At 35.7% G+C, this 12,350-nt stretch overlaps 2 protein-coding genes across 7 annotated transcripts in view; one reads left to right on the top strand and one right to left on the bottom strand.

Annotated features, from left to right (window-relative positions):
• IKKbeta (I-kappaB kinase beta) overlaps positions 1-12,350 on the top strand; it is a 526,241-nt gene that overhangs the window by 141,431 nt on the left and 372,460 nt on the right. The gene's annotated exons all lie outside the window — the stretch shown is intronic.
• The window catches only part of Pax (Paxillin), a 198,687-nt gene that overhangs the window by 37,538 nt on the left and 148,799 nt on the right, over positions 1-12,350 (bottom strand). For all 6 annotated transcript variants that reach the window (XM_065221558.1, XM_065221555.1, XM_065221559.1 and 3 more), the window contains exon 6: positions 6,962-7,059. In XM_065221558.1, the coding sequence (XP_065077630.1) occupies positions 6,962-7,059 (98 nt within the window). The remainder of the gene's footprint in view (positions 1-6,961; positions 7,060-12,350) is intronic.

Consider the following 12,350-nt stretch of genomic DNA (forward strand, 5'->3'; position numbering starts at 1 on the left):
ACGCAATACATCTTCCGGAAATTACTTTAAAATTCCATGAACTTGTTATGAAATGGTAAGACGGTGAAGTTTCCTGTTCTTTCTCTAAAATGTACACCAATTTACATCAGAATACTCATGAGATTGATCAAGAAGATCTCTTAGTATGTCTGAGAAATAATCATGCCTTGGAGTAGAGTAAACAAAAATGCAGATGAACTTGAGCAACAGTTACCATATTGAACAGTTTTGATTTGGCTATTCATGTAAGATTCCCATATCAACAAAACAAAACGCCGACGAGTTAAATTGATTTGCCTCAAATTCTTTATTTACCATCAAATTGTAAAATATCTACTCTACCAATTGGCCAGGATCGCTTGCATAGGTGAGTTTCATTTCGCAATCAACTCATTATCGTGTCAGGCGTATCTGAGGAAAAGGGAAAGAGTTGACTTATGAAGAATTTTAACTCTAGCACAGAAGTTGAAGAGTTCAGAGAGTCTTCGTTTTGAATTGAAAATTCATCGAATCGATTTTGAAGTCTGTACAATTTTAACAGCTCTATCTCTTCAAACCATAAAGTTCCTTCATACACCGATTGCGATCCCACGACTCTGCTGTAAATACACTATCAAAAATATGCAAGCCAATTACAGTGTAAATCTAATCGATCGGTTTTTTATTTTAATGATTTATCATTGACCATCGTTTTTCATAATGTTTTTGTTTATCTTCTCTATAATTCTGACCATTCCAGACATATCTCGGTTGGCCCCAGGAAAGAAGATAATATTGGAATGGAGCCAAGATCTGTCGAATGATGTGTGTGTGTGTGTGTGTCATCCTCTATCCCTCACCCAGCCGGGGGCGTTGGACAAGTAGAACTGCGAATAATTTGATCAAATCTCATGCTCCGTAATGGTGCCCTTTATGTTGTGAAGACTAGTACTTCAAAAAGGGTAACTTTTGAGGCAAGACAGGGTGTCCTCAACAAGTTAAGGGAACAGGATGCACTAGATGTCCACAACAGGTACAGCAAAACATCACATAGACGCCCTTATTCACACTAACTACTCAGGGGGTAGAAGGTCAAGAAGAGCCACCGCCGCCAACTAAAGCTTGAACCGGGTACCTGGGACTCCCACGATATACCCGCGGCAATGGTCAGCAGACGATGCCCTGTGCGTATTTAGTATGTAATATGTTTTATTTGGATACACAAAATGTTTGAAGCCATGCGTCATCTAAACCATAATTTGCATCACCACAAATACACTTGTCAACAATCTCCAACTGGAACGTACTCACCAAATCACTTCACCCGGGAGCGCATTCCCGATGCTTCCACGCATATTTTTTTCCCTCCACTCCAACCACACAACAACCAAATATCACTTTTCTTCACTTTTCTTTTTCAAGTCACTCCGTGCACAAAAGCAATGCACATCTCAAAACCCTTCCAATAGATCAGCGCACTTCTCATCACCGCGTAAATAAACAGAAATTAAAATTTTCACTCGCTATGCCACAAATTTCTGGTCCGGGAGAAACAATCAAACCACGAGCCAAGATCTGTCGAATGATACACCTTAATTCTATGTTCTGAAAATCTATGATCTGTTCAATATGACCATCCTGAACATGTCCTAGATGCCCTCGAGGAAGTTTAACATACCCGACTAGAACTGAAACGGGCCTCCCTTAGCTCAGTCGGTAAATGCACAGCTACAAAGCAATTCCATGCTGGCTAGGTTCGAATCCCGTTACGGTCTAGGATTTTTTCGGTTTGGAAAATTTCTCGAGTTCCCTAGACAGGGTGTCTACTCAATCCAAGGAATCAAATTCCCTGAGTTTTCCAGGTTTTTCCAGGATGAAAAAAAAATCCAAGTGCATACAAATTATACACATTATTATTTTATCGAACCCCCCTGTTGGCTGGTGTTCACACTGCTTGCACATGTCGAAAGAACTGTCAATTTAGATTTCAAAACAAAACTGTATCAGGAATCAAAAGTAAATACTTCCATCATGAATTACCGGAAAATTGCTCTAGTTTCGGCAGACGTATTTGCTTTTATTATTTTAAATAAAATGAGAAAGAGAAGGTGAACTTTGTGGAGTAGGAAATGGTTGCTCAGGAGGAACACCGGCAGGGATTTGGCTCATCTTGTCCATCAAGAGCTGCGATATGAAGATGAAAATGGATTTCAAAACTTCGCCAGGATGTCGATACAAACTTTAGACAAGCTAGTGGGAAAAGTTCTCACTAGATATACATGATTCCTTGAGTTCTGAAAATTTCTGTTAACAACTCAATTCTGCAAGGTCTTCAAACCTTCTGACGTCCCTAAAGTTTTGTTTCTGTTCTCCGGTAAAATTTCCTTAAAAATCAACAATCTTTCCTGACAATCTGCAAATGTCTCGGTAGCTCTACATATTTCTTTGAAGTTCTGTGTGTTCTTCAGAAGTTCAGCAAATTTTCCTAAAAACCTACAAAGTTCCTGAATCCCTGAAGATTTAAGATCCTTGAAGATCAACAATTATCTCTGATGTTCACAACATTTCTAATAATCTACAAACTTCTCGAAAGTTCTGTAATTTTCTCTGCAGATTTTCATGATTCAATGATTATCTGCAAATATCTCTGAACATCTATACAATTTTCTAAAGAATTAAAAGATTATCTAGAAATTTTTGAACTTTCCGGAAGTTTTAGGAAGTATTCTGAAGTTTTTCTAATTTTTCTGAAGCTGTGAAAATATCTCTAAAGAACAGCGAACTTACCTGAAGTTCTGTGAATGTCTTTTAAAATCCAAGAACCGCAGTAAAATTCTGAAAATTTATTTAAACATCTGCTAATTTTTGAGTAGATTTACGACCTACCCTCTGAACTTTTCTAAAGTTCTTAAAATTTATTTCAAATTCTGTTAAGTTTTCTGAAGTAATGTATTTCTGCTCTAAAGATCTACGAACTGCCCTGAAGTTCAATAAATTTCACAGTAGATCTCCGAACTTTTCTAAAGTTATTTAAATTTCTTTGTGGATTCTTGATCTTAAGATCGGCGAACTTTCCCGAAGATCTGCGAGTTTTGCTGAAGTTTTGCAAATTTTCCTAAAAACGTACGAATTTTCTGACGTTCTACAGACTTCTCTTAAGGTCTACGGACTTCTCTGAAGTTCTTTAGATTTATCTATTTCCGACTTCCATGGAGTTCTGCAAAATATTGTACTTTTGTACTTCGCTGCGATTTGTTTTTGGAATTGAGGTGCTTTTCTGACATTTAACGAATTTTTCTGAAGATCTCACATTTGTGTGAAACTGTGAAACTTTCCGTCAAATTCCTGCAAATATCTTTAAAGTTCTGTAAAGTTGTCTTAAGCTCCGTAGCTCTATTCCCAAGATCTACAAAAAAACTTGAGGCTCCATAAATTTCTCAGTAGATCTGCAAACTTCTCTGATGTTTTGTAAATTCCTCTAGGGTTACCCTGAAGATTTGAAAATTTCCTTGAAGATTACCTAAAGTTGTCAAAATTTATCAGAAAATATTTGAGCTTCCTTGAAGTATTAAATGTCTCTCTCAAGATCTATAAATTTTCCTGAAATCGTATAAATATTTATTTTTTAAATCCCTGAAGTTCTGCAATTTTTACTGAAGATCCATTAACATTTCTGAGATTCTTGTGATTTTTCAGAAGTCCTGTGATTTTTTTCAGAGTTCTGTAGCTTTGTTCTGAAGATCTACGAACTTTTGTGATGTTGAATAATGTTTCGAGGATCTCCAAACTTCTGTGAAATACTTCATATTTCACTGTAGATTCTTGGACTTGTCTGAAGTTATGCGAATTTCCCTGAAGATTTGTAAAATTTCGCTTATAGTTTTACAAATTGATTTGAAATTATTTTTGCTTGCTTGAAGTTTTGAAAATTTCTCTGAACATTTATCTGAAGATCTACGACCTCTCTTGTGATTTTGTTTTTTTATGAATTTCTGTTAATAACTTTTAATTTGTTTGTAGTTCTGTTCTCAAGATCTACGAACTACCCTGAAGCTCAACAAATTTATCAGTAGATCTCCGACCCTCTCTGAAGCTCAAAAAAAATTCTATGTTGGGTCTCAGACCTGCTGTCTGGCATGCTTATTCTTATACAATACATGCTTCGTATGCTTCCTTTTGACGGTTGCCAGTGTCTCTTTTTCGGCTTGTTGACATTAACAGGTGTTGAATAAAAAATGAGATTTTTTTCAGTCATAAAGCCACTAAAAAAAAAATTTTTTCCAAACGAATTCAGTATTTTTTTTATTAAAAACATAATGTTTATTCTTCAAAAAAAACGTCAATGAATATTGGAGAAGGGGCCCTGGTCAGCCGTACGACGCAACTTAGTCGCGATGCTCTCACAAGAGCGCTGGACGGCACTTAAATCATTCTCATTTTTTATTGAACACCCGTTAGATAACGACATTTAATGTATTTTTAAAACATTTGTCCACAAACAAAAGTTTTCGATTTAAAAAAAATTCATGTGGGGTCTGGTGGGGCAAGAGAGCCACCTTAACAATTGTACGTTCTATAATGCCAAATAGTAGATTTTATAGGAGTTTCTACACCGTATTGCAAGTTCATATTTTTGCCTTCATGCATCATCAATGTAATGCAAATTAAATCTCGTCCAAAGTTGTTTACGATTTTCTCAAAATGTCATATCAAATCTTTTTTGAAACTGCAATGGGGCAAAAGGGTTATGCGTCTTAAATTGAGTGAAATCGATTAATGCTTATATATAATCATTGTCTTTTGAATATTAATCATACTAGCAACAGCGGTTATCGTTTACTCAATTTAATTCAATATTATTCAATACATAACAAATACCCTTTCGAGTTGACAATTGGGACACTGGAAATCTTAGACGGTGGTTACATTCAATTATTCCTAATGTTTCTTCGAGAGCGTTCTTTAAAGGCTTTGCCTTAGGTCGCGACTTCATTCGCGTGATGAGTAGGCTTATGTCCAGCCACTACTGGTTAGATGCGCATCCTCACGACCTCAAAAGCATCATCAATAATTACCATTTTTTACACAGGCTCATATTTTTGGGTTATGAATCAACCTGAGGTGGCCTATTAGATGGCAAATACTATTATCAAAAGGAAGCACCCAAATGTACAACAACATTACATTCTATCAATATCGGTCAAAATTGAAGTCGAGAACATATCCAACTCAAACGAATTTTCAGATCGAACCGGAAATGGAGGTCTCAAGTTTCAGTTGTTATATCAGATCGCATACAGGGAGTGTTGTTATATAAATCGTGAAATGTAGCGAACATTAAACCCAATACTATGATTTCTCCAGCCCCCCCCCCCCCCCCCCCCACACGAACTCGAAATGAGAACCTCTCCATCTAAGGAAGACTCATGTTTCGTGACTCCCGTTAATTTTCACCAGATCATCCGGTTATGACCAAACTACAATAATATCATCGGTCGTAAAAAAAAACATTTTACCAAAAAACAATTTCACGACCAACCGGAGATGATCCTATTTTTAGAACCCCCATCAGACTTTGCTCCGAATAAACCACCCTCAGCAGCAGCTCGGCTTCTCTGTTTTGTTTCTCCTTTCCCATAACGCGCGTAGTGGTTGATTATTTGATTTAATCTGTTCTGTAATAAATTTCTAGCTTGTCTAAGTTCAAGATCATACGACGGGAAGACCGTCACGAAGCCGCCAACGTCCATTGTAGGACGCAAATGTGTGCATCGTAGGCGCGGGTGCAGCACCATTAAATCATCACTCTCCCACCACGCCCATGTGCACATTTCATCGAATGTGTAAGAATGGACGGAAAAATTGCATTTTCAGAAGTCGCTCATGCGGGGTGGGAATCTTTTCCGACACTTACTTTGTTGTCGGTGTGTTTGTTGAAAGTAGAGCAACCTCTCACCTGGTCGTCGTCGACTGGCCCACGACTGGTGGACAGCATTCATACTCTCTGTGGAATGGTTTAATTACATGCGCGCAAGTTTGTGCTCAATCAGCATCATGTCGAAACTTTTTTTTTTTGAACCACGTTTATTTGAGTGGCTGCACACGTCCAAAAATCACTTTTCTTTGGCACTTTCGGGGCTACACTCCAAATAACGTTAACGTTTGATATTTGCCCCGTAACGAAATCGATCAAGTGCAGCTTGAAGGCGGCTCACTCAAGTGCAAAAGTTAATGACTTTCGTTCATCAGGGTAAGCCAGTGCCGGTGCCAACAAATGTCACCACCCAAATAGAATGCCACGAAACAAACGTCTCCAACTCTATATTAGCGATATTGCAAGTTGGGGGAAATTATTACGGTAGTAATTTAGAAATTAGCATTTATGAGACTATTTTAGTGCAGACCCAACCAAACAAGTGTGGGAAAGATTTATTGGATGACGCGAATGAAAGAATGCAAGTTTTGAGGCAAGTCATCATGGAGTAACCAACTAGTAAGCAATCGTGGAAATTTCAAGCTTTACCAAAATACTCTTAGGGAAGCATGGTGACCTTCGAAACGTCACACCAATTTTAACCAGTGTTTACATCTTTTCCGTACTAAAAATCTAGTTTCCGTGTGGCAATGCTCAATGCCAGTGAACTCAACCGAAAATGTAAATCGATCATAACCCGTTCGGCTCGTGTGCACTGTTAAAACGACAACCACAACACTCGACCGGAATTGCTGTATTTTGAGTGGTGGTGAAAGTTTCCACTCTAGCAAAACAGCAAAATTGTTTTCAAAGTATTTCTAATTTTAATAACATTTTCCACCGGCACATCCTTCTACCAGAGAGCGTACGTACCGCTGACCAATTTGTAATCCGGAGATTATTTTTATTTCAGGGTACGGTTACTGGATTTCGGCGAGGACGACAACGATGACCACGCACGGGGTGGTGGAAATTATTATATCTATGTGAACATGAACATGCGCTTACCTTGAAATCGGATAGTGAAGCCATTAGATCATCCAGCTCCTTGGTGGCCGACGAGGCGTAGTTGGACTGCTCATTTTGGGCAAGCTGCTGTTGATATACTGTGGAAGAGAACAAAGTGCATTGATTATTAAAACGTTATTAATATATGGAGGATTTCCGAATGTGTATCGAAAATTTCTGGAATTTTTGCTACTAGTTGAACAAATATTCGAATGTACGTTACAATGTCCATTTGGGTGCTCTGAGACGGACACATACGAGCATGATCTACATGCAATTTACAAGCATACAACACGGGAAATTCTGTTCAATGAAACGCATTTTTCCCCGAGCTAAATATATTTAACAGTCTCGGCGCGTTTAATTAACGTCACACGGTTGTTAAAATTTCATTCTTGACGTCAAAGATAGATTCCATCACGTGTAAAATTAATTTTTACAAAGTGTGTGTACAGTAGGGTGCTTCATTTTGAAAAAAAAACATATTTGCAATTATATAGGCCACCACATAGTTTGATACATATCCCCAAAATATTAGCCTGCGCAAAAAATGGTAAAGATTGATGAAAGTTTAGAGGTTGCGCAAATAGTTTGAAGTTTATATGAGGAGAGGATTACTATGGAACCAGTTTGAATTTCATAAATATCACTCTAACTTTGAGAGGCATCAATCGTATCCTTCTTAATAATATGTTTCGAGAAATTACTCGTTGATTAGTTTTGTATTTGTGAAAATAAAATCAAAATAATAAATAAAACTTTCACATATACTGTCAGATTACAAAAGAATAATAGGGCAGTTAGGCCAGTAGCGTGACCAAAATCATATTTTCTACAGAGCCGTAGGTAGGTCTTAAAAAAAATCTGCTCGGTTTACAGAGCACCAACTTTTTATGGTTTCTGTTTAGTTCTTGTTCCCACCGCCTAGAACAGTGGTGCTCATCCAATGGCCCGCAGAATGCTTTCAGTGTGTGGAATGTATGAAACTTATATCGAATTAAGATTGCTTTGGATTTCATATCAGAGTTCTTTTGGGAGTCTTTTTGGATTTCCTTCTTTTTAACTTTAAAATTATTTTCAAAATTCCTTATATTTTTTCAAATTTCCCTCGAATTTTTCATTATTTTCACATGATAATTTGTATCACAATTTCTTTCAAATTTTCCTAGAATTTCGTTACAAATTTTTTTTTAATTTTCCTAAATTTTCGCCAAAACTTCCATACACTACTCTCAGACAGGCATGGACAATCATTTGCATTCATTTCATGCATTCATTTACATTCCTGTGCCCCTAACTTTTTTCATCAACAGAATTCCGCAAAATGATGTATAGAGCTTTAGTAGCTACAACTTTTGTTAAGAACTTAAATCTGTATCTCTTATGTTAGCTCTGGTTCGTCATGCGTAAGAGATACGGATTTGAGTTTTTGACAAAAGTTGTAGCTAATAACAAAACCTACAAAAGTTCTATACACCATTTTGCGGAATTTTGTTGATGAAAAAAGTTAAGGGCAAATGAATGTAAATGAATGCATGAACTGAATGCAAATGATTTTCCATGCCTGCTCTCAGATGTGAGTTTAAATTTCCCTGGAATTAAACTCAAAACTACTGCTTCCTTGACGCAGTCGAAAATACTAGATTCTCCTTAACACCGTTTGGAAAATTCATGTTAATCTCTGCGAGATATAGCACACATCAAATTAACGCTATATTTGGCGTAAATTTACACGATTAATTTAAATTAGCAATATTGTATGCAAGCTTGTAAACGATTTCGTTATTTATGCCAACTGTAGCTCAAAATTAAACGAGGGGAGATTTTACGGGATAGTTAAAATAAAATAAAAATCTGTGAAGTTTCCTTTGGAACCGAATAAACTTCAAATACAGATTCCTTTCAAATTCTTATCACAATTCTTTTGAAATTAATGTCAGAATTTCTAAGAAGTTCTCGTCAGCATTGCTTTGGAACTCTTGTAAGAATTTATTTTAAGTTTTGATTATTTGAATATTTTTTGAAATTATCCTCTTAATTATCTTCGAGTTCTTCTCGGAGATTCTTTGAAATTTTTCTAGAAATTTTCTCACAATGCTCTTGGAATTATCCTCAGAATTACCATGCAGCTGTACCTACTTATAACTACCTTTAAATTGCCAAAAATATATCTCCCTGAACCTTTCCTCACAAAGTCTTTCAATTTCTTTTCAGAATTATTTTCTAGACTCATCGGAATTCCTTTAGAATACTTCCCAGAATTCCTTAGGAGTTCTCTTAGAAATAACCGTTGGATTTCCAAGTTCCAAGTTCAAGACACATCCTAAGTTTTTTTTTCGATGTAAAGGCTTCCAAAAGAATTTCTTACTACAATTTTTCACTTTCCAAAATTCAACCGTGTTAAACAATGGCGTTCAGTATAGCAGCCTTCTGATAATTTTCATGATTTTATAGCTCGGAAAACTTCTTAAGTCTTAATGAGGCATTGTAAATCTTTCAAGATATCCAACTTCAAACTATTAACTTAATTTCAGAGCTCATAAAATCTGTTACAATTTCATAGAAACAATATTTTTTTATGATTCGTGATCTAAATGGTTTTTTTAAGATCTAAAATTTAATTTGTTATTGATGCAATGAATTATGAGGAAAGTTGCTAAATGCTAAATAAAAAAAAATATTTTAATTGTTTTAGCTTTTCTCCCTTGGCTGTTTTCGCCATCCCTTTACTATGGTGCTGAGTATGGCCAGCACTTTACGTACAAACTTGCAATATGGCTGGGCACCACTGGCGAAGAATGCACTTGATTTTATCTTAGCGTCCTAGGGAGAGTGTTTCTTGGATAAAATTGTGCATTTCATAATATTTAGAAATTTTGCCTTTTTGATGACTTATGATTTACAAAAAGCATGCCACATAAAAAAAAAATTCCGCTTTAAAGGCGTTTTCATAATGTTTACGTCTAAAATTGCGATACTTTCGGGTTGCGATAAGATGGAGTAATAGACTGGCCCACATTTATATGGTAGAAATTTGTTCATTTTTTTTTCAACGGGCCAACCCATAGATTTGTGCCATTAGGTGAGAAAACCACTCTCTGAAAATTACAGGTCATTCGGATGTAACACAAGCTGGCGCTTTTGATTTAAAGTTTATAAGGGGATATTGGTTGAAATGTATGGAGAAATAACATTCCTATACTCTTTCGTACATAGAACAGGATTAGCACACACGATTAAGCTCAGAATTTCAGCACACGTAGCTTAAACTGTAAGGAACAACTTAGCTCAAGACAGCATCGCGATTAAAGTTAGTATTATCGAGATATTAATTAATTATGTGCATTCTGCTCGTATCTTGCACAAAATACAGGCAGCTTGTGTAACGTATCAACTAGTTTGCCACTAAAAATAAAAGTTCATATTTTCCACAGGCCAACATCTGAACTCATGTCAGTAGGTTAGATAACCACTCTCAGAATGTTTCAGCGGTTTTTAACGTAACACGGACTGGTGTTTTTGGTTTAATGTTTATATATGGGATTTGGCTCTGTTTTTCACATACAAAATGCTCATATACATTCAAAAGCGAATATCTCAATAAACTGACAGGATTCATGATGCAATCTTCAGCAAAGTTGTTACTCGTTAATTGAACTACAAAATTTAAAAATCTGAATCAAATCGAGAATAAGGAAACTATTTTATGATCGATAGAGTGCAGGAGTGTCATTTTTTCATGCGCCAGCTTGTGTTACATCCGAATGAGCTGAAATTTTCAGAGAGTGGTTTTCTCACCTAATGGCACAAATGTAGGGGTTGGCCCGTGGAAAATTAGAACTTTTATTTTTGTGGGCCAGTCTAATGGATCAACCAGGTGGAAGGAAACCTACTAAGCATTTCGTAATACGATATTGGTAATTCGTTTCTTCCAGTTCTTCATTACGAACCACTCACGTTGGTGAAGATTGTGATCTGCATTGAACAGTGTTCTATAATATTTACGTTCGGTGAATTTTTGAACTAAGTGTGTGTGTGTGTTTTTACGATGCATAATGACTGAAACTAGAAAAAAAATGAGTTGTACAAATTAGTTATTCATATATAGACTGAACCCAATCAGTATTTATATCAAGGCTTTAAAGCATTCTATCAGTTCAAATCATGGGCAACAAGACTGTGAAAAATCAAAATTGCTATTTGAGAAATTGGTTTTCCTAAATGTGGAAATAATCATAAGAATATGTATTTCAATTATGACCACTGCTCAAGATAGATTAAAATGAGTGAAACATAATTGAGGGATGCTATAAGTCAGCCTTATTTGGTTGCTGGTCATGAATATTAAGTACGAAATATTCATGCAAATTGATATCAACACTTCTATTAACAAATTCGCAAGTATGAGAAGTCGTAAACAGATTTAGTATATTCAGTTTAAATGTGTTTTATAATAAAATCAGGTTACAAGAAATTTTTAAACAAAAATGTATTGCAGCAAGTACCTATTTTTATCTCATGCGTGTAAGAATAAAAAAAAAAGAATTCAAATCATAGCCCGCAATAAAAAAAATAGACCAGGGACATATGATATCCATCCTTTTTTTTAATGAAAATGAGGTTAAGACGGGCCTGCTAACAGCTGATATTTTTTCCAATGTGTGCTTAATATGACACTGACATACTATCCTGGTTTTGAAGCGGAATATTTGGAAGCAATTCAAGAATTAATTTTAATGGTGAAAACATTACAAAATATGGTAAACTGATAGTTGAATATGTGCCTGACAACAACACCAATTTCATCACAACATCGACAGGCTTGTTGATCGTTGTCATCATGCCAACCACATATTCAATTTTGACAGCATTCGTAATTCACCCTAATCTGCATATCGTTGGTTTCAAGCAACACTGTCACAACGCAAACTCTGTGAATTTTCACAATCAACGTTTCAAAATTTGAGTTCAAAAAAACATCTGCATTTCTGTGTTAAGTTACAATGTTATGAATCTTTTCATTTCCATTGGACTGACTGAATCGCGTTTCATTCATTCTATCAAATATTAGATAAAAAATAAACAGTTCAACGATTTATACTACTTTTTATTTGAGGTGCAAAAATGGGTTTACTTTTTTGAGTTGTGACTGTATTGCATGAAAAAAAAAACAACATGCTAAAAGGCAGCAAAATTCAATATTTATATGTGCAACATAGGCCCAACTCAAAATGTTCTCTTTGACCGTTTTAAAAAAGTAACAAAGGCGCAGCTACCTATATCTGTCGATATTCCGTGAATTTCAAAATAGGTTTTTGTGAGATGAAATTTCACACTATTTGCCGTCATATTCCATCAAAATTAAAAAAATTATATTTTCATTTACAAC

The sequence above is a fragment of the Ochlerotatus camptorhynchus genome, unplaced genomic scaffold (genome assembly GCF_037179485.1).
Source record: "Ochlerotatus camptorhynchus isolate MF236.1 unplaced genomic scaffold, CSIRO-AGI_Acam_v1.1 ptg000144l, whole genome shotgun sequence".
Lineage (NCBI taxonomy): Eukaryota > Metazoa > Arthropoda > Insecta > Diptera > Culicidae > Ochlerotatus > Ochlerotatus camptorhynchus.